The sequence below is a fragment of the Scyliorhinus canicula genome, chromosome 8 (genome assembly GCF_902713615.1).
Source record: "Scyliorhinus canicula chromosome 8, sScyCan1.1, whole genome shotgun sequence".
NCBI lineage: Eukaryota > Metazoa > Chordata > Chondrichthyes > Carcharhiniformes > Scyliorhinidae > Scyliorhinus > Scyliorhinus canicula.
Genome location: NC_052153.1, coordinates 49,097,900 through 49,124,724, shown reverse-complemented (window position 1 = coordinate 49,124,724; position 26,825 = coordinate 49,097,900). Strand labels below are relative to the sequence as shown.

Genomic DNA, 26,825 nt, shown 5'->3' with positions numbered 1-26,825 from the left:
TTTTCTTTTCTGCCTCTGGGCAGTGTTCAGTTCCAGTCTAAACAAATTTACCACTTTATGGATTAGAGAGCAGGATGGAGACCCTGCAAGGTCTCCTGTACATCAGTAGTTAAGCAGATTCTGTGGTGCAGCAGTGCTGACCCCATTCACATTACAAATAAGGGTGCTTAGTGTCATTGCTAATAGTCAAGAGCAAGGTATAGGCTGCCAACGTCTTACGGTAAATAATCAGTCAGAACACAATAGTAAGACTATTTTAATAAAGTTCATTAAAAAGATTTAAAATTTCGCATCACTTTAGTACAAATGAATGATTATTTTCTCCCACTGGAAGGGAGAACAAAACAAATCAGTTATTGCCAATATTATACAAGTAATCAAAAATAATACATTTACAGTGGATAGATTCCTGGAAGACACCTAGTTGCACCACAATGGAGGGATTTCAACCTGCAGCGTGGGGAACCGAACGGGATTTTAATACACCGGTCCGGATAACTATTTAAATGTTTGGAAAGCAACTGATAAAACTATTGTTGTACAAAAGAGCTACCAATTGATACAGTGCCTATCACTACCTCAGGACATTTAGGCATTTTTTGAAGTGTTGTCAGTTTTAATGTAGGGAAAGTCAGCAGCCATTTTGCACACAGCAAGATCCCGCAAACAGCGATGGGATAATCACTAGAGCATCTGTTTCTGTAATGTTGACTGGAGGATAAATATTGGCCAAGACACACAATAGAACTTCACTGTAGAACTTTATGCTTCTTCAATAGGTCCCATGGCACTATTTGCATCCATTCAAGAGCGGGACGGAGCCTGTTTAATGCCTCATCTGAAAGGTTGCACCTCTGATGGTGCAACACCTCCTCAGCACTTAGCCCATGACGTTCTGAGTCAGAGATGAAAGTTCTACAACTAAGTCAAGGCCGAAACCAAGGACAGCAAACAGCTCTTCTTAAATGGATAGTTTGAGGGTTAGGTTTTCTATCAAGACAGAAACAGCATTTTTAGTACAAGTAATCGTAAGGAACCGGAGGAAAAACACCGAGTTATCGCCATGGACGTGAGTTCTGCAGTTTCTATAACCCATTTTAACATGGTTCTGGAAAATTGCCACGTAGATACTGCAATTTGCGAAGTTCATTTACAAACACTTAAACACACTTGGTAATACATTTTCATTGCACTAAATCTTAACACTAGACATTTAAAAAAATATGGGATCAGTTAAAAACAGCCACATAGGAGCATAGCGGTAGCGTGTTAAATGCCAATAGATGAACTTAACTAATTGGAACTTTTAAAAGAGGTAGTTCCAACGGGTTAAGTGTCACACAATCCCCTCTTTGAAACTGCTTGCTCATTTATTCTAATAAATGCCTTCATAATTTGATATCCAAGGGTAATGCAAATCAAGGAATATCTCATCTCGCAAGCCAATAATTGCTGGAGGTTGACCAATCTTGGGTATGTAACAAAAACAGAAAACATATAACGTATATCCCAGGAATGGGTTGATCTGTAATGAACGAGCAAATTAAATGAAATGAAAATCGATTATTGTCACAAGTAGGCTTCAAACGAAGTTACTGTGAACAGCTCCTAGTCGCCACATTCCGGCGCCTGTTCAGGAAGGCTGGTACGGGAATTGAACCGTGCTGCTGGCCTGCATTGGTCTGCTTTAAAAGCCAGCTCTTTAGCCCTGTGCTAAATGATACAGGTCATTAAAATGAGAAAGAATCTCACTGGTCTTCATGGATAGGATGTGTGGATGATGTAGTAAAAGTCACTGACATCTCATTTCCCTCTTTCTCACCCCCACCCAAAGAATTCTCAAATTGATGCGATCTTCTTGAAGTACAAAACAAAAAAAAGGACTATGATCTAACTGCGTGTAGTATGAAGTTAGTTACAAAAGAAGTGTCAGCACTGAGGTAACCGTGATCTTGGAGTTGATCATAAACCAAGGGTTTGATTACTCATTTTGAGAGGTTTCAATTTCTGGGGTGTGGGGATGTTTCAATCGTCCAATGTAACTTGGGCAGAGGCCTCATGGAAATCTAGATAGTCAGCACTGTAGTGTTCCTGCCAATCATCCCAACTGGTTATGGCAACAATTCGGAAAACCCCACATAAAGGTACAGCAGACCAAATATGCACATTTAACAACATTTGAAAAGTCAGCGTCCAGTGGGGGCTGCCAATTATCCCAAGGCTACCTTGATATTTGGTTTGATAATGGCTTGCTGTCAGCTCTAGATGGAACAATACTTTTCATTTTGGTTGAAAGGAATCAAAGAAATCAGTTTCTAGTGAAAACAGTCTGTCTCTTAAATAGCAAAGAACTGCAAAAGAACCCCAAATTAAACAGGCATTTCAATAAACCAAAGTGGAAATACTGTCAAATCTTTATTCTTGAATCTTTGGTACATTCAAATTTTTTTTTTTTGAGTCTAAAATGAGTGAGTGAAATGTGTCCCAATTTAAAAAGAAGCACACAAACCTAGATCTCTTCTTTAGAAAGTATTTACAATAGAAATTACAATATAATACAAGTGTCAAACTTAGACTATGACATCAAGGTTCCGTGAAACATTGAATCTCTCCCGATTCTGGTGTTTGTAGCATGCAGGGTAAGAATGGGACTAGGCCCAGAATGGGACTAAGTCCAATTACAAGGAACAGTGCCTTGCAAAGACAAAACTGAATGACTGACAGCGGGGATTTTTGTACCTCGTTTTGCAACAGAAGGATGATTTTGGTAAACCATGGCATAATATACATATCTTTAAAAAAAAAAAAAAAAAAATTCCCCTTATCCCCCAGATTCATACTAAAAAAAACAACAACTTTCCAGTGAGTAATAATACAATATGTACAGCATCTTCACACACTTCAGTACTACAAAGGGGGCAGGTCTTCCAAGCAGTACCATCCATTCCACAAACACCATTATTTGGGCAGCATCACTCATTAGTACACAGATGCACTATGTAACAGGGCTTTGCTGTTACACATTGCGTAGTCACAAAATGAGCGTATGTAGTGTTATTTACAGCGTGCAAGAGAATGGAGAAGATGGAAATGTAAATTAATTCGTAGCTGTTCAATTCCTCTTGAAACAGGAGTGCGAAAGAAAAGGGAATAAACTAGCAATTGAGAGTGGTGGGGTGGGGAAGAAGACGGTGTGGTTAGAAAGAAAAAGGACACCTCACACTGCTGGTTAAAAACATCTTTAAAAAAAAACACAATAAAATTTAAACGTATGGCAGTATTCCATATACAAACAGTGCCATAACAGCTGCACTGAAGAGACCAGAGACTGGGACGGTCACAAACCAGGCTAGGAAGATGTTACGAAATAGGTGCCAGTCCACGGCTTTGCGTGATCGGATCCATCCCACAGCCACTACAGATCCAACCTGAGGAGGCAAATAATAGCAAACACATATTAGTACAAATCACAATGCTGATTGTAGTGGAGGTTTTGTGGAAAGGAAATAATAGAGAAAAATGAACAAAGAGTAGACCAATAGGAAGTTACCAAGACCTTGCAAATTAGCAAAACCATGCAGGTCTCAATACACTTTGCACATACGCAACTGTGTGGGTCTTGCATTCCCCGCAATTGTAGCTCTGCAGAGACTGCACCCTGACAGTTCAGCTTGGTTCTCACCCATCCACGAGTACGGTTACATCTTAGAATCAACTGACTTAACTGTACCAATTCTGTAGCATTCAAAGGCACTACAGTGCACTGGCAAGATGGTTGATCCTGTACTCCTTACAGGGAAATTGTGCGAGGGAGGCCCAAGTCATTGTAATCCAGATGCTCAGACCCCTGGGCTCTCATTAGGAATGTGCAAATTCCTCCTTCGAGTAAGGTTTGCCTGCCCCAGGAGCGCAGGACCAGTGAAGTTAACCATTTGAACTTGCATCAGTACCTCGGGTTTGGGGAAGTTATTGGTCTACTCTTTAAAATTAAAATAAAAACAAGTTAGTTAATGAACTAAGATTTATTTTTCTGATGAGTTAGGTAGAAAAATGTTAATAAGATGGCTCGAGAACGAGCAGGTTTAAAGACTTTTAGCAAAAATGAATTTACTGATGCAGTTTGCTTTCAAGACACAATAGAAACCTGATTATAGTCCCAATAGGGCTTCCCCCCACTCCCTGACAGATAATGCAGAAAACGACAATGCTGTTACACAAGAGTTCCTCGAAATAGGCCACGTACAAGCCAATATCTACCAAGAGACTATATAGATGATGCATTCTAATTCCCAAATAGGTGCAGTCAAGATGTCATCTTGCGTTAGGTTTCTTGTCCCAGTGCTGTGCTCCCAAAGACCCTGGCCCATGCTCCCATCTCCCCCCCAAGGCTCAGGCCCTCAGCACTGCCACATCCCAAGGCCTAGGCCTCTTGCACCCTCATCATGGAGGTCCTTGCTGCCACCTCTCTCCAAGGTCTGGCTCTTGCCCCATCACTTCCCCTTTTCCCAAGCTTGACGCCGATGGAAATTCCTGCAGTTAGCTGGGAGGGAATGCAATCATATCTGTGATGATATTTTCAAAATGTAGACAGCCAGCAAAAATGTCATTTGCTAAGATTGTCTCAAAAAACTGGTTTTCTACAGGTGGTCTGTATTTTCATACATTTTGGGAGAAAGAAGAAATCATTCCGGCCCAAGGAGAAACAAAAGCTAACATGGGACAAAATTTGCTAAAAATCTCCCTGGTTTATTCTCAATTAACTCGATGTGTTATTTGAACAATAAAGAAAAAAATAAATAAATAAACCCCTGTCCATCCTCATTCTTTTCCTCTCCCTCACTTCCCACCCATCCGTAGCCTAGTCAACAGATCATCCTTAGCCTAGGCCCATACTCACCATTTAAACGAGATCTCAAACCTTGGGTGCAGGGAATCTTGGGCGGGATTCGCTAGGGGCGGGATCCTCCGTTTCCCCAGCAACGCACTTACGCCCGTGGGAAACCAATGGGAAACCCCGTGGGCCGGCTGCCGTGACAGAGAATCCTGCTGCCGATGGAGGCGCATCACACCCGAAAATGGGTGCAGCGGGATGGGAGAATCCCGACCCTTGCCTACATCTGGGAATACTGTAAAATCACAGGAAACACACAACAGGTTTCCAAGTGCTCTGGTAGTGGACAACAGACAATTGTCTGAAGAACTTGCTGTACATTTATTGTAAGATTTAAAATAAAAAGTCTGTTCTGTCAACATTCCCATGGTTAAAACAAAATGATACAAGCTGTCCAGGTAAACATGTCACACTGCAATAACATTCTCCTGCTATCAGAATGCTTTCCCACATAATGATGTCCTCCTGCCAATAGTTATGTGACAAACAAGTGTGGACATGGAAATTCATCATTTAATGTATACAGAAGGACAGAATATAATCAGGGCTGAATAACATGTGCCCTCGTTCAATCAAGCCCCATTCTCTAACTCCACTTCACCTGGTCCACATTTGGAAAACCAACTACCCTCATCAATAAAAATACTCAAACTATCAAAACTCAACACTGCTTTCACCAATTAACTTCTAGTATGGCGGGAAGCCTTTTGCACGCCACACAAAAGAAAGCAGACTGCAACAGTTAGAATGGGTTTAGTTCATTTGTTTGGTTTGCTAAAGGTGGTAGCGACACGATCATTGCACTAACACGACGTGAATACCTTGCAATGAGTGGAACTTATTGGAATGCCCACATTTGAGGCTACAAGTACAGTTAGCGCACTCATTACTTCAATGCAAAATCCACTGTGAAGAAACAGAAAATATAGTTTGTAGTAGGAAAAGCAGGTGAAAGACATCCCATCACAAACATGCAATGTGGAACTGTGAGTGAGTGATGAGGGTTCCACTAAACACCAACTCCTGCCCCAAGGAAGGTACTGCAGATCAGTACACAGTGGCACAAAGAGCTCATCTTGAACCAGAACGATCAGCTAAAAAAGAACTTTAAGGCTATCAAGAGCAACAAAAAGCATTTTTGGGTGATTCACAAGCAGCCGTAAAGGGAGTGCAGTTTGAGCTTCGAAACCTCAGTGCAGCTTGGCTGCTTTTGCACGGTGAGATTTGTTTCCTAAAAGTCAAGTCAAGTCAATTTGTTTCAGTCAGGGCATGGCTCGTATTACAGTTAAGGTTTTTAAAACTAACTCGAGATATAGCACCCACTATAACAACGATCGGATCATGATCATATTGTAATGTGCTGGAACCCAAACTACACACAAATTGACTGCTTACCTTTCCGACATTATAGCAGTGATTGAACTTTGAAGTACTTCATCGGCTGGTTTAATGCAAGTTATATATAGCCGTTCAGCCCTTTGAGCTGACACTAGCCATTTCAAAGAGCAATCCAGATAATCCTACTTCTCTCCCCCCACCCCCACACTCTTCTCCATATTCCTGCAATTAAAAAAAAACTTCTACTTCTGTTGTTTATTATTGCTGTTCAACAGGCAGTAACTGCATGCCGGTACCATTCCCAACAGGTTTTTTCCCCCCCCATGCGTGATAAACAGGTTGCATATCATAAGGGAGTCCATACAGGTCCGCATCCACATTATCCAGCAGGGATTACTAGATGGTACGGTAATCAGCCTAATTAATGATACCCTCCTCTATCGCCCATGGTGAATGAGGAGATAGTCAATTAGAAATGGACGGGTACTTTTTACATTTAAACATCTACCTGCCTGGTGTTTAAATTCTCACCCATGTGTTTAAATCCTTCTATGGTCTCGCTCTTCCCCATCTGCATCTCACCTCCTCTATCCCAACAGGTTACCCTTACATGATAATCAAAAACCTGGACAAAGAGGTAAGTTTTAAGAAGCATCTTAAAACTACAAGAGAGATGGAGAGGTTTAGAGAAATTACAGCAGCGGTGGTGGATGATTGAATTGGCAATGGGCAGGAGGCCAGAATTAGAGCTCAAGGAAGATCTGCTGTATACCAAATCTTTTGCACTCAAGGCAGAAAGCAAAGGTCATTGTCTGACGGATGACATGCCTCTTAGCTTCCAATCCTCTACTCCCTTAGCATTTCCCCCAGACCAGGAAGAGCAACACTGTGGCCTCCCAATTTAATTCATTCTTTATTTCAAGCTTGCAAAAGCTCAAGTAGAATTTACTTTTGTTCAGTTCAGTCAGGATACGTTAGCAGTAGAATACCTGTCCATTCCATTTGGGTTCAAGTCCACGTCATGTTTTACCTCAAAAATGCTCTTTGCCACCAGGCCTGGCACCAAATTGGGTGCTTATTGGTAATCAGTTTGCCTCGCAGTTTTCCTGCCTCAGGATGAGTCATGCCACCAGGAACTGATGTGAGCCAAACCTCACAGTAGTACAGACTGAACTGCTTGTGTCGCAGTCACAGGGCATACGCATACCTTGCAGTGTGTGGTACTGATAGGAAGTCCAACATTGGAAGCAACCACAACTGTGAACGCCGAAGCCAACTCAATAGTGAATCCACTGCAGGAAGCACAAAACAACACTTCACAGTCATTCGAGTCTCACGATTAATACCATGAAGTTCAGGCAGCATGCAAGAGTCTTACCGAGCTCTGGACAAATATTCAAGACAATCATTTTGACATATCCAGTGCACGTGTGGAGTTTTGTTTGTTAAAAAAAGCTTTTTAAAAAAAAAAAGATTAAGCCATTACAACATCAACATCGAGGCATAACACATTCACGTCTGTGCTGCAATTGTTACTGCTGGCAGCTGAGCAAATTCGTTGTATGTGAGGTTTAGCTCTGATAAAGTGGAACAGGTTGCCAATAATAACCAGGGTTATTAACATTAAAAGGTATAAAATCATCACCAGGCTGACGACATGCAACATCCACCAGGCTCTGTGAATGGGACTCGCAATGTACAGTGTGATTATCTCCCAACACACATACAAAAGATTCAAACCACCATTGCATATGAGATACTAATGCACTGCACACATGGTGCAACAATCCCAAAGCACTCTTCCCAATGGCACCAGTTAAGAATTTAGAATTTTTTGTGGTTAATCACTGCCACTTCCATTCTCTCCACCAGCCCAAACCATTACCTTGGTAGCTTAGTCATGAATGTCTACTGCTATTCATCAAATCACCATAAGCATGGCAACATTGAAGATTTACTTGTATACGTCAGAAGAATCTAACAATTTCAAAGAGTAAATCTTGAGTAATAATGAAGCAGAGGAGGCAGCGAAAAGCCGGGCATTCAGATAGCACCTCCTCGTATACTTAGGGTGGCTGTTGCCAATGAGCTCCAATAAGTGTTTGGTATGGTGGGAAAATGGAATAGTTTTTTTTGCTCTCTATGAAGAGAACATATTAGAGTGTACAAGGGACAGTAATCTTGGAATCTGAGCCAGTGTTCTGCAACAAATGACCGTTTGGCGTCACCAAGAAGCACAAAGATCTGGTCAGCCTTTAACAGGCACTTGTCCTTGAAGGTCCATGTGGATAGAGTTCATGAAATATGGGCATTACTGGCAAGGTCAGCATTTATTTCCCATCCTGAATTGCCCTCTCACCACCACCCTGAACTGCTGCAGGTACATCCACGGTGCTGTTAGAAAGGAAGGAAGGAAGGGAGTTCCAGGGTTTTGACCCAGTGACAGTGACATAGTTTCAAGCCAGGACAGTGAGTGACTTGTGGTGGTGATCGTGCAGATGGTGGCGTTTCCATGCATCTGCTGCTCTTATCCATCTAGATGGTAGGGGTCATGGGTTTGGAGACTTGGTGAGTTGCTACAGTGCATATAGCACACACTACTGCCACTGTGCATCAGTGGTGGAGAGGGTGCCAAATCAACTAGGCTGCTGAGCTTCTGGAGCGTTGTTGGAGCAGACTCATCCAGAACTGAGAGTACTCCATCATATACCTGGCTTGTGCCTCAGATGGTGGACAGGCTTTGAGGAGTCAAAAATTTCCAATCTCTGACCTGCTTTTGTAGCCAGTGTTTCTAATGGTTGGTTCCAGCACAATTTTTGATCAATAATTCCCAGGCTTTTGATAGTGGGAGATTTAGCAATGACAATGTAATCGAATGTTGAGATGGTTGGATTCCTGCTTGTTGGAGACGGTCATTGCCTGTCACAAATGTAACTGGGAGGACCTGTCAGACTTGTGCACTGGTTACTGGGCAATTGGCTTTTTCTTTTTTTGGTATCACAATGTGGACAGGGCAGACATTCTGTCCATCCGTATTGTCATAAGGTGGTGGTGGGTCTTCTAGAACGACTGCAGTCAGCATAGTAGCTGCAAATATTCTTTGTCCTAGCTTGCTACTTTTACGGGGAGATGTTGAGGCTCTGCTCCCACACAGACCGGGTGGTCCTGGAGATGCATTGAAGTGGCAACTCCATTAGATTTACCAACCTGAACCATACCTGGGAGTTATCAACGCTGAACCACATTCTGGGAGGAGCACAGAATAAAGTGAGCGAATACACAAGAGAAAGGAAGGAGATGACCAATAAATAAATAAATACAAAAATAAGTCACTGCTGCAATTTGGAAGGGCACAAATTCACTTTTTGTGGGTTGCGGATGTTTGAGAAAAAATAAAAAGCATGACATCTAATAAAATATTCTAGCTACACTGCAGGAGGGCATGGGGGCAAGCCTTCTTCATAGTTACCTATTATGTTAGTCAGTACACCATTAAAAAATGTGACACAACGGATGCTGTTAGACTATACTTACCTAGATGGGGTGATTGGAGTGAGATCTTTGCCCAGCGTCTGAATGACTCGCCTTCCCCAGACCCACAGACCAGCGCAGATACCCAGGCCACCATATAGCAGCAACCAGATTGGTGTGGAGGCATTTTGCAGTACAGCCCCTTCCCGGTAGATCAGCCAAAGAGCAACAAGGGGTCCAATTGCATTGCTGAAAAAGAAAAAGGGGGAATCTCAGGACCAGAGAAACAAAGAACCAAACATCGGCATTAAAAAGAAAACAATAATTGCACTTGTACTTAAAACAATAAATTAAAGTTTTCAGAAACAATTCAGAAAACTCATACTTCCCAGCAGGAACAACCTTCCCAAGGCACATTCGGCAGAGAGACCCTGTTCTTACACATAGAGACAGAATAACGAGAGTCACAATCTCTGCTCTTTCCAGTGTCTCACTGCCAAATGACTGAAGGACATAATCCAGGCAACAGTACAGAGTAGTATTGGGGGAGTGCTGCATTGCAGATGAGGCTGCTGACTACTTAGGGGAACTAAATCGATTCACAGTCAAAGCACAGGGGAGAGCGAGATCTCCCAGTGTCCTGGTCAATGTACGTCTCTCAAACTTCATCACTGAAAAAAATCCACAATTATCTGGTCACTCACTTTGTTGCCATTTTGTCGAAAAGATTTATCCACAAACTTCCTGGAATAAAGGTGCAGTGAGGGAAACAGAGCATAAAGACCTATGGGTCCAGGACAACCCAAAGGGTATACCTGTAACCAAATGAAGGTGAACAATTTGGAAAGAAACAGCTGAAAGATTGAGAAGAGTAGCAAACAAATTCAATGTCAAATCAGACACAGAGGGAGAAATAACAAAGGAAAGGAATGTTTGAGGGGAGGGGAAAGGAGCAGAGAGAATTGAAAATTATATTTTAAAACTTAATTCATGACCTGAAGGAATGAGACTCCACACTTGGGTTCATTTTCAATGCCAGAGAAGATGATTAGCAACAATTGACATTTTAAAAAAAAGATACTTGCCGAAGTTAATGGTGGAGTGCTATATGTCAGACCACAACATTTGGAATGTCACCTTGCATCGGCACCTCACTGGAGGTTGCTGTACCATTTACATGCAAAAAGCTATGGGCACTATTCACCTCCCCAGGCCATCACATCATGCTCAAGATACGAGTGACATTACTGGCAAGGCCAGCACTACCCATCCCTAAACTGGGTGTTTTGCTGGGTCACTTCAGTGGGGCAGTCAAGAGACAGCCACGTTGTTGTGGGACTGGAGTCTTATTTAACCAAACAGGAAAAGATAGCAGGATTCCATCCATAAAGACCTTGGATGAGCCACATAAGTTAATATTTATTGATACTAAGCATTTTATTTCCAGATTTGAACACTTGTAACATGACCAGCATTACACGTTCGAAAAGGGATAAACGTGTATCCTAAAAGCAAACCTTTGCCTAAATTTCAACAGGCAACATGATGTTAAGAGACTTAGGATGGGTTTTCTATGCCATGTTAAACCTGCAAATATCAGTACAATGGTAGCTGTTTCACAGCACTCACACTAGCCCAGCCAAAAAACCCAGTGCCTCAGGAGTACAGAAAGTGCAGGGGGTTAATTGAAAAATCCAAAAGGTATTTCATAATTATATTAAGGCCAAGAGGATGACCAGGGAAAGCGTAGGGCCCATTAGGGACCAAAATGACTGTGTGTGTGTAAAGCCGGAAGATGTAGGGCGAGGTTTGTACTTTCCATCTGTGTTCACTATGGAGGAGAACAATGTAGGTATAGAAATCAGCAATGGGGACTTTGGTGTGTTGAACAAATTAGCATTGGGAGGGGGGGAAAAAGAAGGAGGTATTAATGGTTTGAGCGGGCTTAAAAGTGGATAAACCCCAGGTTGCTGTGAACAGATTGCAGAAGCTCATTTCAAATTTTCTTTGGCCACAAGTAAGGTGCCAGAGGGCTGGAGAACAGCTAATAACGGCGGCAAGGTAGCACAGTGGTTAGCACAGTTGCTTCACAGCGCCAGGGACCCAGGTTCGATTCCGGCTTGGGTGTGCGGAATCTGCAAGTTCTTCCCCGTATTTGCAAGGGTTTACTCCGGGTGCTCCAGTTACCTCCCACAAGTTCCAAAAAACGTGCTGTTAGGTAATTTGGGCATTCTGAATTCTCCCTCCGTGTACCCGAACTGGCGCCGGAATGTGGCGACTAGGGGCTTTTCACAGTAACTTCATTGCAGTGTTAATGTAAGCCATTAAGGGAGGTGCATAAAACACTGATTAGGCCACAGCTGGAGTATTGTGAGCAGTTCTGGTTGCCATGCTATATGAAGGACATGATTGCACGAGAGAGGGTGCAGAGCAGAGAAGACTCACCAGGATCTTGTCTGGGCTGGAGTATTTCGGCTATCAAGAGAAACTGGATCGGCTTTGATTAATTTCCTTGGGGCAGGGACGCTAGAGGGGGGAAACTGGTTGAGGTGTATAACATTTTGAGAGACATAGATAGGGAGGATAAGAAGGTTTTCCCCTCAGTGGTCGGGGTCAATGATTTAAGTAATGGGCAGGTGGTTAGGGGGGATGTGATGAAAAACCTTTACACACAGAGGGTTGGAATCTTGAACTATGCCTGAAAGTGTGGCAGAGGTGGGAACACACAGAATTTAAGAAATATTACATGAGCACTTGAAATGCCATAGCATACAAAGCCATGGACCATGGGTAGACCGGTGGTCGATGGCTGACATAGATGCGATGGGCTGAAGGGCCTCTTTTCACACTGCAAAAACTTTGGACTCTCTAAACACATGTGTGGCAAAACAAATCTCTGCTGACTAAAATATGGCTAGATTCCAATCAGGCTTTACAATCGGTCAGTGTAGGAACCACTTTAGTGCATTAAAATGTGCACCTTGGAGATGAGCAACATTTTAAAGTTTGAAATCCACATTTCCTAAGGTAGACAAGTGTTATTATTACAAATTGACTGAATGGCGATTTATTTGTTAAGCCACAGTGCAAAACCAGATCACTCAAGTCAGTGCCGTGGTACAAGTTATTTTTAACTGTGATTGCTGCAGGCACCCTGATCACAGTAGTTACTGAACATGTCAGTGGAGCCCGAGCTTCACTGTTACCAACGAGCTTGTACACCATCAACAGAACGGCTTAGGGCAGCTGCCAGGCACACTCAGATTTCCTGAAGAGGTCAGCGGCACTGATCGGCAAACCCTACGCAACTACATTCCAAAATAACTTGCACCACAGCACAGACTCGAATGATCTGGTTTGCACTGTGGCTTAACAAATTACATTCCTTACACAATCCCTCCCGTCTACATTTAAACTCCAATCCCACCTTACTTTTTACTCCCCGAACAGGCGGCAGAATGTGGCGACGAGGGGCTTTTCACAGTAACTTCATTTGAAGCCTACTTGTGACAATAAGCGATTTTCATTTTGTTTCATTAAATAGCTCATTTTCCCAGCCTGATAACTCTACAAAACATGGCCGGATGTGGTTCGTTACCTGAACCAACACCAGTACATCAAGGCGGATTTATCCTTTCAGTTGCCTGCCAAGGAACTCTCCAATCGGGACCAGTGAGAAGATTTAAAACTAGTTACAGGGGAGTGGTTGTAGGCATTGAACCCAGCACACCACCATACACCCACATGGCAAGAGCTCAATGGGTTGCAGTAACAGGGCACTCATGTACACATCAACATTACTTCCATGTATGGAAGAGTTGAAAGAAATCCTGACATCAGGTAATGGGGAGACGTGTTTTTTACTTCACTCAGCCGGAACCAAATCCAGGACATGGTCATCAAAAACAGACTCACGGAAATTCAAGCATTGCAACAGCAACACCATCTCCAGTTCCACAGAGGGACGAAGGAGGTGCTAGCATCAGTTATATTTGTTAAATCTGTAGGACGAGAATACAAAACTAATGAGCCCAGCCTTTCTCACACAAACATTAAATAACTGTAGAAAATACATTTTCTGGAAACGGATGGGTGAGAGATTAGCTCAGTTGCTCTTGCAGAGAGCTGGTCTTCACAAGAGAAGATAGATAGTCGGAACCATTCTATAATGGTATAAATCTACCACCAATGATTGAAATCCACTTTCAACTCCTGCTACAACCTGGACATTTGATACAATAATAGTGGATAAGTGATCAGGGGCGGGATTCTCCCCTACCTGGAGGGGCGTAGCAGAGTGGCGCCAACCACTCCGGCGTCGGGCCTCCCCAAAGGTGCGGAATTCTCCGCACCATTAGGGGCCAAGCCCTCACATTGAGGGGCTAGGCCCGCGCCGGAGTGGTTGGCGCCAACAGCCTTTGACGCCCGCCGGCCGGTGTCGGGGCTGGCCGAAAGGCCTTCGCCTGTTCGCGCTTGCGCCGGTGTGTCAGCTGCCGCTGACGTCACCACCGGCGCATGCACGGTGGAGGGTGTCTCTTCCGCCTCCGTCATGGTGGAGGCCATGGTGGCGGCGGAAGAAAAAGAGTGCCCCCACGGCACTGGCCCGCCCACCGATCGGTGGGCCCCGATCGCGGGCCAGGCCACCATGGGGGCACCCTCCCGGGGTCAGATTGGCCTGCGCCCCCCCAGTACCCCGGGGGCCCACTCGCGCCGCCAATCCTGCCGCCACCAGAGGTGGTTGAAACCACGGCGGCGGGCGAGGCCTCTCAGCGACAGAACTTCGGCCCATCGCGGGCCGGAGAATCGCCGCTGGGGCTCGCCGATCGGCACGGTGCGATTCCCGTCAATTCCCGGGTGGCGGAGAATTCCGGCCACGGCGGGGCGGAGATTTTCGCCGGTCCCGGGCGATTCTCCGACCCTGCGGGGGGTCGGAGAATTTCGCCCCAGGTCTCTCGCACATAATTTATAGTTATTTAAAAAGGAATCAGCTATAGAATAGTGCTACAGTGCAGAGGCCATTCAGCCCATGGGGTTTGCACCATCCCGCTCCACCCAGACCCCATGCCCCACCTAACCTGCACATCTCTGGACACTACGGGGTAATTTTAGCATGGCCAATCCATCTAACTTGCACATCTTTGAACTGTGGGAGGAAATGGAGCGCCCGGAGGAATCCCACGTAAACCAGAGGAGAAAGTACAAACTCCAGTCACCCAAGGTCGAATTGAACCTGGGTCCCTAGCGCTCTGAAGCAGAAGTGCTAACCACTGTGCCACCCTACCGCCCCTATTATAGCCAATTACAAACAGCAAAGTGCGAATTCTGCAATTAATTTTTAATTCATTTACTCTTGGGGTGTGGGCATCGCCGGTAAGACTGCCATTTGCTGCCCACCCCTCATTGCCCTAGCACCCGTGCAACTTGCCAGGCCACAGAGTCAACCACTTTGGTTTGGACCGGAATGACAAAATATGTCAGTCTAAGGACGACAGGTTTCCTTCCGCAACGGACATTATTAAAAAAAAAAAACGGATTACTGAAAAAAAAATGACGAAAACCAGCTTTTTCTGTCCACGTTTAAAATTGTTTTTTTTTTTAAAAAACAAACTGAATTCCAATTCTCAAATTGGAACTCTCATTCTCTAGATTACTAGTCCAGTAACATAATCACAATGCAATATAATATGCCAGGCCATTGGAATAAAGCAACTTGGGACGAAGAGCGGGCTACTTTTGGACGGGAAAGCCAGATGGCAGCTCCGATTTCACTCTGATGGTAAATAGCTTGGGGGGGGAAGAGAAAGAGCTCAGGCCAGAGACTCTCCATAAAGGTGACAACGACAAAAGTGTCATGTGTACAGCTACAAGTCAATGTGCCATGCTGCCTTTTGCAGTTGCCAAGGTGCCAGCACATGCAGTGGGAAACTATGCTTGCTCGTATTTAGAGCAAACTCGTATTTAGATAGGGGCTTTGACAACCTACAGACTTCCAAAACACTCTGCAGCCAATGAAGTATTTTTGGAAGTGCACTCCTGGTTATCACATAGGGAAAGGGGCAGCCGGTTTTACTAATGGCAGATGCCACAGACAGCAAATCAGTAAATAACCAGCCAGTCAATCGATTTTTAATTGATGCGGGTTCAGGGATAAATGTTGCCCACGAGGGCAACTATGCTATAAGAGATTGAATAAACTGGGATTGTTCTCCTAGAGAGAAGGCTGAGGGGCAACCGAAAATAAGTTTATAAAATTATTAGGGTGAACAGCTGGAGGCTTTTTCCCAGGGCAGAAATGACAACTACAAGGGGGCACAAGTTCAAGGGGAGAGGGGATAGATTCAGTGGAGATGTGCGGGGGAAGTTTTTTTTTTATAACAGAGGATGGCGGTGGCCTGGAATGCACTGCCAAGTGAGGTGGTTGAGGCAGATAAATTAGCGACCTTTAAGACTCATCTGGATAGACACATGAACAGACGGGGTATAAAAGGATACAGTGCGTGATCGGCGCAGGCTTGGAGGGCCGAAGGGCCTGTTCCTGTGCTGTACTGTTCTTTGTATGAAATTGGTGAGAGCTTCCCTTCTTCAAATAACATTGTGGGGATTTATTTTTCAAACAAACAGCTGGGAAGGGGTTCTAATGCGACTGCGAGTAGGTGGGGAAATGGGGAAGAGAGAGCACGTGTGAGCGAGTGTGAACAAACACGAGAAAGAAAGTGTCACAGTGACAGAAGTAGACACCTTATATTACACACACTTCATAACTGTCACATGACACCAGCAAAGGGAACTATATTACGAGTTGACAACAGATACTCCAAATGGACCATGATCACTTTTAAATTTAACCATAGCACTTCTCACATCCTGCCTTTCCTAGAAGTGCAGCAGCAGATTTAGTTCAGTCACCACACAGTCATCAGAGGACAGGTTTTAAGAGGCTACAAGTGCTTCCACTTACCTTGCAGGGAATTGCAAACGTGACCGGAGTTTCTGAGGCAGAAGGTTGTGGATTCACACCCTGTCCTCACCCGATCATGCAGTGCTGCCAACACTACTGCAGCAGCTGTAGCACCAGTTGAAGAGGAGGAGTCAGACAGACTCGAAACAGTTCTGACTCCGTTTCTCTTCATAGATGCTGCCAGACCTGCAGAGCTTTTCCAGCATTTTCTATTTCTATTTCAGATTTCCAGCAGTATTTTGTTTCATCAGCAAGGATGTATGCACTCGGGTCTTTGGAGCGAGGCTTCAAACCCACAAACCAAGAGGTGACAGCACTACCACTGAGTGAGGGCCCTTCGATTGCCTCACTCAGGAGGCAATGAAATGAGAGAACCACTGCCTACAGTGCAGGAGGCCATTCGGCCCATCAACTCTGCACCGACCCTTCGAAAGAGCACCTTACCTCGGCCAACGTGCCTGCACTATACCTGTAACCCCACTTAACCTGCACACCTTTGGACTGTGGGAGGAAGCTGGAGCACCCGGAGGAGACCCACACAGACAACGGGGAGAAAGTGCTCCCTGGCACTGTGAGGCAGCAGTGCTAACGACTGTGCCACCGTGACGGCATCTTTGGTATCATTTGATAATGTTCTATTGAGTAGGTTGCGATCATTCTGATCGGTTAGCTGTTATTTCTTTCCCCTTTCTATTCCCCTCAAAATCCTCATTTCAGATGACTGTCTCAGAGCAGTTAAATGCCACCTCTCCATCCACCCAACCATTGTGAGAATTACATTGTGTGCAAGAATTAATTTATGTATAACACAGAAGTATTAAAAGCAGAATGGGTCGGGTACAAAGCAGTCGTGCTCCATCTAGGGAGTTCAGAGCATAGACAAGTGACCGTTAAGTTATGCTCAGCTCAAGCTTCGCTCGGTTCGAACAAAAGGCCATAAACCCCGAACATTAACGGATGCTGACTAACATGCTGTGCATTTGTCTCAAAGCTACACTCAATGTACTGCGGGGAAATGCTACAGTAGTGTATAAGTAGTCACGTCCTTGCTGTATTTACTCAACTGGTTGCCGATCCAATTTCACCCTCCGATCAGGTTTCTGAGCATGTCTACAAACAGCTTTACAACCAAAGTAAATTAAATAATTTTACAACTACAAGCCTCCCAATTCAGAAAGTCAGCAACAAAGGATTCAGAGCAGGCAGAGTCCACCCTAGTGTTTGAATCAAATGGCAAAGATTATTATGTGCCGTTCTCATCTCTAAATTAGAAAAAGGTTATTGAAACACTGCAGCGAGTGTAGAAAGAAGAGAACACAGACACATGGGCTCAGTGTGGGAAGAATGATGGGAGCAGGTATAATAACAATAAAATATTTATCATAAGTAGGTTTACACTAACACTGCAATTAAGTTACTGTGAAAAGCCCCTAGTCGCCGCATTCTGGCATTTGTTCGGGTATATGGAGGGAGAATTTAGAATGTCCAAATTACCTAATAGCGCATTTTTCGGGACTTCTGGGAGGAAACCGGAGCACCCGGAGGAAACCCACGCGGACACGGGGAAAACGTGCAGACTCCACACAGACAGTGACTCAAGCCGGGAATCGAACCCTGGCGCTGTGAAGCAACAGTGCTACCCACCGTGCTAACGTGCCACCCATCTTTGTGTGGGGTACTAATATTGACATTAACTGGTTGGACCAAATGGCCTGTTTCTGTACAATGGACTTACAACCAACAGTTGGTTTATTCAAAACTACCTTATATCAGCACTACCCACGAGACTGCGGAGCTTCTAACACAAAAGTGAAAACTCTAGGGTATTTACTAGGAACCGACAAATGAGCGCGTGGCTGGAGGTTGCAATTCCGCTTCCACAATCCTCCAAGATAACTGCGCACGTCTGCCCATTCAGACGAAGCAGATTAAACATTTATGGAGGAAGTGTGTTGAATGATAGCATCAAACTCTGCCAGAGCATCAAACTCTGCCGGGGACGCACATGTTCGGACTATTTTTAAATCGTCAGTGGCCCTCAATGACCTTGAGGAAGAACTCTCGTTTATGAATAACGGGAACTGAAGAGTCCAATAAATCCATAATTAGTATTTTCAATTTGCATCAGATATTTTTTAATACTCTTTCTCTTTGTGCTTTTTCTCCCCATACAGGTTACCTGCAGTCAAGCCTCTATTATACCGTAGTGTCGAGCTGCTCTAAAGGAATGTATTGCTGCAGCAATCTGTTATATTTATGGACACTCCATACATGTACATAATCCAGAGAATCGGCACGCACCTCTCATTAAGATATCTGCTAAGCCACCTGAATATTAGGAAATACAACAATTCAAAGATAGAAGGAGCAGAAAAATGAGAATTTGCATTTATATCAAAGTCTTTGGGCATGATTTACCGGCTGCGTCCCACGAACACATTTTTAAAACACGTTTTCTGAAGTATTAATGTGGGAGAAGAAGAGAGGATCAGAGAGAGAGAGAGAGAGAGATGGGGAAGAGGCTAGTGGTGCCAATGTAATTTGATATATAAACAAGATTTCCTCTTTTACATGGATTCTTACCAGGAAAGATGAGTTAATGATTTATGAAGCTTTCCGCTTTTAAGTCAAAACAAGATAAGGAATTTGTAAGCCACCATTTTGTTCAGCAAGCTGCTGGAGGCTTCACAACTGGCTGTTACTGCTTCTTCAATCCTCAGCAAACCTTTGACATTTTACGTGGCTTGGCACTTGATTTTATCCAAAGATTACTTATTGAATCAAAGTGCACTTGCAGCCAGAAAGTTTGTGGTCCTTTAAATCTGCTCAGTTTAACTCAACCTGCACGGCCAGTCCATGGGCCAAAGTTTGGGTTCAGCAAAGGAATGCACAAACATATATGGTTCACTCTCCTGGCTCTTTTCCAGGGGAATCTTGGAAAGTTAAACTTTGGACGAAATGTACAGTAACATAAAAATCAGAAAAGAATTACAAAACAAAATGGGTTAACAGGACACTTGTTAACTGACAACCTCATATATATTGTACAGAACAACACTTGGGTGTGCCTGGAGAATTAGTTTGTGATACCTGAAGCCTTGCACACCCTGTGGGTGCCGCAGACATGGGAGCGCATGGTGAACTGGGATAATGTTATTGCATCTGACAAGTTTGTGGTGCTCTTAACAATTTGACTCTGTTGCTTTCGCTCCTTTAATGGGCGACTTGTGTTTGATGACACTGGGGTAACCTTCTTTATTAAAATAAAGGCGTGCACAAAATGGCCTGCCGTAAAGGCACGTTGTGAGGCTGGATACAGCTGCGTCAGTAATCCACGGTCAGGCACCAATTAAGGAATGTTTGGCAAGTTTCAAACAAAAAGTGGATACAATTTTCCACCTTCTCTCCTTCAATACTGCACTGAAGTGTGATTATACGCTCGGAACTCTGGAGGCACCCTTAACCAGTGACCTTCTGATTCAGGAGGCAAGAGTGCGACTGACTGAGTTACAGGTGATATGCAAGATAAGGTGTTACCTTATGTGCCGGTACTTTGAGGACCATACAATTCAGCGGAAATGACTTAGAACCACCATTTTAAATGAGAGCTTACCTAACATCATTCCCACCATGTGCGAATGACCCAAAGCAAGCGGTGAGGATCTGCAAGAAGTGAAAAAGCAGATGGACCTGGGGCTTCTCCTCTTCGTCTTTGTCTTCAACAATGGCATTTTCTGGTGGTGGGGGCAGGGGGTCGCCCAGCTCACTGGCTAGCTTCAACTCTACTCCTCCTTCCTCCGCCTCGATCTCAGCCTCGGCCACCGCATTGCAGTAGCTAGAGTAGCTGTCATAGCGCAGCCGCTTCTTGGAGTAGGAGGCCATTTCACCCACCAGCTTCTCGCTGTCCTCCGTCCCCACAAAGTCCGAAGACTTGAAGGCTGGCTGGACAGGCAGGCCACAGATAGCAGCAGTGTAACAAGTGTAGCTGTTGTTGCGACGGAGAAGCCTGTAGGAATTCTCAGGCTGCGTCCGATCATCAGTGGCCTTGTCCAAGTGCATTCGGTGCAAGAGATCTTTGTACAGGCCGGAGTCTTTGTGGACTGTGTGGTACACATGGCCGTCACTCCTCGTGTGTCCTTCAAAATTAAACACTCCATTTGAAAATGGAGATTTCAGGCTGCCATTTGTGAGAGATGCAGCTCTACCTGTAGAAATAATCAGAAGAAATAATCAGGTGAGTTCAGGCTTTTATTTTGAAACAAGAGCTTATTCCCAAAAAAAAAATCACAAACCAAGACCACTTTCCCAGGACAACCAGGAAAGGACAGTAAATGAAATTTGCCGGTGACAACCACACCCTCGAGAATGGAAGGAAAAGCTGTCGACAGCAGGCATGTAGCCAGTTTTGATCTCCAGTCTGTTTCAAGTCAGTGGATCCCAATCCAACCAAATTAGCATTGCACATTGTTCACAGTCCAAATTGTTGAATCAGGATGCTTTCCTAACACTCAGGTTGAGATGTTGCAGCTTCTAATCCCAGGCAGGAGCAGTGAAGTTGAAAGGATCATCCAAAGTCATTGAAGGATCCAATATGGTAAATATTAAGAATGTTTTGGTGAGGGGACTTATATTTAAGATACACCCCCAGAGGGTGTGAAAAATAACCAATTGCATGAAGGGCAGTTCAAATGTAGAATTCCTGCCAGACTGTTGTTGAAGCAGAGAGTCCAAAACTGTTCATAAAAGGAAATTAGGGGGAGGCACGGTGGCGCAGTGGTTAGCACTGCTGCCTCACTGCGTCGAGGACCCGGGTTCGATCTCGGCTCTGGGTCCCTGTCCGCGTAGAATTTGCACATTCTCCCCGCGTTTGCGTGGGTTTCGCCTCCACAACCCAAAGATGCGCAGGTAGGTGGATTGGTCACACTAAATTGCCCCTTAATTGGAAATAACGAATTGGGCACTCTAAATTAAAAAAACATTAATTAAAAAATAAAAGAAATTAAAGGAATTTCAGTAGTTTCTTGATAGCAACATCAAAGGGTATGGAAAGTGAGCAGGACGGGGATTAGATTAGGTCTGGTCAGTAAACTGAAGAGTGGTGATCAAAGGATAAATAAATAACTGGTACATCTATTATATCAAGACTTAAAACTGCCCCCAAATATCAAATTGTCTAGATGGTTCTCAAAGAGGGTTTCCATTCAGATAAGGAGGATTAATTCCACACGCAGTCATTAAATTTACAGCGTGACAGAGGAGGAAGGGAACAGCAGGCTGCTTTTCAGCACCGTCCACGTGCAGGTACGCCTGGCATCGAACTGTGCACTTGGGGATGAACCAAAAGCAGCTGCTGCCCCACGTTTCGTCAGTCACATTTCAACCAACCCGACAAGCTCATGAAACCACCTTGTTTTTAACCAGAAGGAAAATAAAATGAGTCACTACCACTCTGGCTAGTGCCACCTTCCCACGCTGTGGTTTTGCTCCACAACTACTTTGGCTGGTGGACAGCGACTGCAGAGAATATTTATACACACCTAAAACATATGGTGTTTTGGTCCATAGTTTTAATACGCCGCAATTCTATTTTAAATCGTATCTTTGGATAGATTCTTGTGCAGCAGTCAGGAAATCTGGGAATGATAAACCCCCACCCAGCCGGGTTGCGACTCCTGTACAAAATGGTGCTCACTCTTCCGGAAGATTCTGACCTCAGGACTGAACTGACAATTTCCTCCCCCGCCCCACCCCTCTAAAACCAATTCAATGTGGGCAAATCAGGAATTGGGTTTTGCACATATTTATGTTTCCAAGATGCATGCCAGGTTATTCAAACGTACACAAGATTTTGACCTCCTACAAAGTGCATGAGTAACAAAAAGAGAAAGGCATTTCTCCTGCCCGACACATTGTGACTTCAGATGCACATTTCCTTTTGCATCAGAGCATATGGGAGGTTTTTGATGCTGCAAATTGAAACCTTTGATGGTTTATGAATAGAAAAGCATCAGTGATGGGAGGAAAATGGACGGCAAGCAAGAAAGGGAGACATGGGGAGGAGAGAGTTGCCAAAGCTTGGTTTTAAGGAGGCTCTTAAAAAAGGAGGATGAAGGGTAAGTGGAGAGGAATAGTTTATGGAAGGACCTCCAGAATATAAGACTAAGACAAAAATGTCAATGGCAGAGTGTGGAGGCAGCAAAAAAAAGATGGGGCGGGGGAAGACGACAGAGAGAACTAGTAATTAAATGGGGAGGAGCAAAGTCTTGAAAATATTTTTTTCCTTGCAGCAGTTCAATTTTGAGCTTGTGCATAAGGAGAAGAAAGAATATCAAAGTCTTGCGCGCAAAAAAAAAAAGCGAAGCATATCAAGGACATCATTTCAAATCACCGTGGTGTAAATGCACTATGGGCCAGTCATAATCACCACCGAAAAATGCTGTTCAGACCAGCAGCATCAAAAATAGTACATTAAATGTAAACTGCCTCTATCGGGAGACGGTCAGGTTGCCGTCACGCAGTTGGCTGAAGGAGCAGAGCATGCCAGTGACATGTGACTCACCATTTGAAACTCCGGTGAATCCAGCAACAACGTGGCTGTCCGGGACTCCACCAGTTTCCTCAGAGGCTTCAAAAGTGAGAGGCTGCACAGAATCGTCTGACACCTTAGCACCCGGCAGCTCCTTAAATACCGGTGTTTCCTCATCTTGGCTTTTATCAAGGCTTTCATCCGATATCCTGCACAGCACATCTTTCTTTAGTTTACCTGCAATATAGATGGGTCAGTTCCAACTTGGGCTAGGGTGAAGTTTCCAATACCTACAGCTCTTGTTGTTTACTTGCTGGTGGGGACTTACTTTCTATATTCCTCTTCATCCAAGGACACACCAACAGCCACACAATGAGTGCACATACCAGTGCTCCGCCAAGGGTGATCAGTGCAATTGCCCATATGGGAAGAGTATCCAATCCTAGCACTGCAAGAGGAAAGAATGCAACACGGTTAGCAAATTCATCGATTCTCAGTAATTTAACTTTAAAACGCCTATCTAAATGGAAAGCAGATTCAAAATGAGCCTGGGTAGAGGGATCTGGGTGTCTTTGTTCATGAATCGCAGAAATGTTGGTGTACGGGAACAGCGTGTAACTAAAAAGGCAAATGGAATTTTAGCATTTATTGCAAAAGGCCTGGAGTATAAAAGTGTTGTTGCAATTGTATAGGGTGTTGGTGAGACCACATCTGGAGTAGTATGTCCAGTTTTGGTCTCCTTATTTGAGGAAGGATGTGGTGGTGTTGGAGGCAACTCAGAGGAGATTCACCAGATTGATTCCAGGGATGAAAGGGTTAATAATAATAATCTTTATTGTCACAAGTAGGCTTACATTAACACTGCAATGAAGTTACTGTGAATAGCCCCTAGTCGTCACATTCTGGCGCCTGTTCGGGTACACGGAGGGAGAATTTAGAATATGAGGAGAGATTAAACAATTTGGGTTTATACTTGCTCGAATATAAGAGTGAGGGGGATCTGATCGAGGTCTATAAAATATTAAGAGGGATTGATAAAGTAAACATAGACCAAACGTTCCCCCTTGTGGGGCAATGTAGAACAAAGCTCATTCTTCCAGCGGAGCAGGCAGAGAGGGGAGTGATTTTTGGTAAGGAGAGTGGAGGGTAAGCTGAACTTTTTTTAAAAAAGTTGTTTTTTTGTTTCAGAGCAGTAGGAAACCGGAAGTCGGCCGTGGGGATTTCTGGGAAGGTGTGTAGTACCTGTATATAAGTTGGGCAGTTGCTAAACCCGAGACACTACACTTGTAGTGTCCCCCACCTTTCCACCTCCTCTAACCTAAGGGGTTGAGTGAATATCAGGTAAGCTCTTCTTTTCTTTTTCTTGTTTTATCTAGAGGGGATGGCAGGGAAGGCAGTGCAATGTTCCTCCTGCAGAATGTTTGAGGTGAGGGACGCAGTCAGTGTCCCTGCTGATTTCACCTGTGGGAAGTGCACTCATCTCCAGCTCCTAAACACACAAATTGCACTCTAGCTCATCGGAACAGGAGTAGGCCATTGAGAACGTCCGGCCTATTCTGCTATTCTATTAAAATTAGGGCTGATCTGCATCTCAGCTCCATTTACCCACCTTTAAACCTACATCCATAACAACAAAAAATAAAAATCTAATGAAATCTCAGTCTTTTAAGTATTTCCACAGCCTTTCGGGGCCAAGAGCGTTCCAGTTCCCAAGAACTTTCTTCATCTTTTAATTGCAAAAACAGATGCGAGCAATGTAGTGACTATTTATCAAGAGAACAGAGGGAGATAAAAAATTTGGAAGGTGGTTTCAAAGGAAGCTTGGCGATTTGCTGCAATGCATCTTGTTTATGATGCTCACTGCTACACTGTGTCAATGGTGGAAGTAATGAAAGTTTAAAGGTGGTAGATGAGGTGATCATGTGACCTGCTTGGGCCTGCACTCATCCACCAGGCCAGTGGAGAGTATTCCATCACGCTCCTGACTTGTGCAAGGCAGATGTTGGGCAGGCTTCAGGGAATCAGGGGGATGAGGTACCGGCCACTGGATTTCTAGTTTCTGAACTGTTCTTGTGGTCACAGTATTTATATGGCTGGTCCAGTTTCTGGTCAATGGTAACCCCCTCCAGGGTGAGGATTCAGCAATAGTAGTACCATTGAATGCCATGGTGAGATGGTCAGATTCTGTCTTGGAGGTAGTCAGTGTGGCACAAATGCTGTTTGCCATTTATCAGCCAAAGTCCAAATGTTGTCTAGGACTTGTTGCACAGAGACAGTCTCTTCAGTGTCTGAAGGGTCACAAATGGTACTGAACATCATGCAATCATCAGTGAATGATGGAGGGAGGTCATTGAAGAGGCAACTGAGGATGGATGGCCTGAGGACAATACCTTGAGAAACTCCTTCAGATATATCCTGGAGCTTTTATTGTTGGCCTTAACCATCCACAACTATTTTCCTTTTGCGTTAGGCATCATGCCAACCAGTAGAGAATTTGCCTTCTCCAATTCCCATCGGCTTCAATTTTGCTGGGACTCCTTGATGCCAAAGGCAATCACCACACCTCGGGATTAAAAAAGTAGTGAGCAGTTTAAGGGTTAATAAGCTTGGGGTTAGATTGTGTTTATTTAAAAAATAATTCTATTTGCAGAGCCTTGGTGGTTTTTGCAGCCAGCAAGTTAAATTGATCCAGGAATGTGTTCATCAGTCCTGGCTAATGCATAGTCGTTTGCCTGGGGAGGTCACTGGGGAGTAGTGCGCTTTTGCAGGAATAATGAGCTGGATTCTCAGTCAGCGGGATCCGCTTTGCTAGCAGCGCACTAACACCCGCGGATTTCCCAACGGTGTGGGGTGCCCACAATGGGAAACCCCATCGGCCGGCCGCTGTCGGGACAGAAGATCCCGCTGCCGGGGGCTTGGGGAAAGGAGGTCATTTCTGGGTGGAGCTCAGAGGCAGTGGTTTTGGAGTGAGAGGGAGAAAGGAGCCGGTTTCTGATCTGCCTGACTTAGGGTCCACAATTCTTTCCAAGTACAGAAGCTCAAAAACAAAAAGCAGAGCAGTCTTGTCGAAAGACAAGGAAGAGGCCGAAACAACCCCTTAGAAGCAGCTATTACAAGATATTCAGCCAGAGTCTGAAGGGGTTCGAACCAGAGCCGGAATTTGTTCTGTATCGCAAGTATTACTCAGTGCCCTGCTAATTTTTGAAATACCAAAGCCCTACATTTTTAATGCAATCACTCCTGGAACAAATCATTGTTTCTGCACAGTCTTAAAATAAACTAAAATATTGGGGTTTTGGTCTTGTATCCGAGCCACTGTTTGGGTCTGGTCGGGGATCATAATATACTCAGCTGCCCACTGACTATCTTTGCAGACTCTTCTTGACTACTTTTCTATCCATCCAGGTGTCATCAGCAAATTTAGCTTCCAATAATTTGGTCCCAGCATCCAAGACATTGATATAGATTCTAAATAGTTTGAGGACTCAGCACTGATCCCTGCAGCACTCCACTAGTTACAACCAATCTGAAAAATACCTTTTTATCCATACTACCTGTCAGCCAAACAATCTTTACTCGCTATCTTGTGCAGATGACTATGTTGGCCCGGGGGGGGGGGGGGGGGGGGGGGGGGGGGTTTA

At 44.4% G+C, this 26,825-nt stretch overlaps 1 protein-coding gene across 3 annotated transcripts in view; it reads right to left on the bottom strand.

Annotated features, from left to right (window-relative positions):
* Window positions 1-240: 240 nt before the first annotated feature.
* slc20a2 (solute carrier family 20 member 2) overlaps window positions 241-26,825 on the bottom strand; it is a 103,162-nt gene continuing 76,577 nt past the window's right edge. For 2 of the 3 annotated variants that reach the window (XM_038804509.1, XM_038804510.1), the window contains exons 6-11: window positions 23,513-23,632; window positions 23,218-23,421; window positions 20,272-20,863; window positions 9,764-9,949; window positions 7,437-7,521; window positions 241-3,428 (exon numbers count right to left, since the gene is read on the bottom strand). In XM_038804509.1, coding sequence (XP_038660437.1) covers window positions 3,264-3,428; window positions 7,437-7,521; window positions 9,764-9,949; window positions 20,272-20,863; window positions 23,218-23,421; window positions 23,513-23,632 — 1,352 coding nt within the window. In that variant the 3' untranslated portion in view covers window positions 241-3,263. Of the gene's footprint in view, window positions 3,429-5,712; window positions 5,798-7,436; window positions 7,522-9,763; window positions 9,950-20,271; window positions 20,864-23,217; window positions 23,422-23,512; window positions 23,633-26,825 lie in introns of all 3 variants that reach the window. The other variant, XM_038804511.1, reaches the window with a different exon arrangement.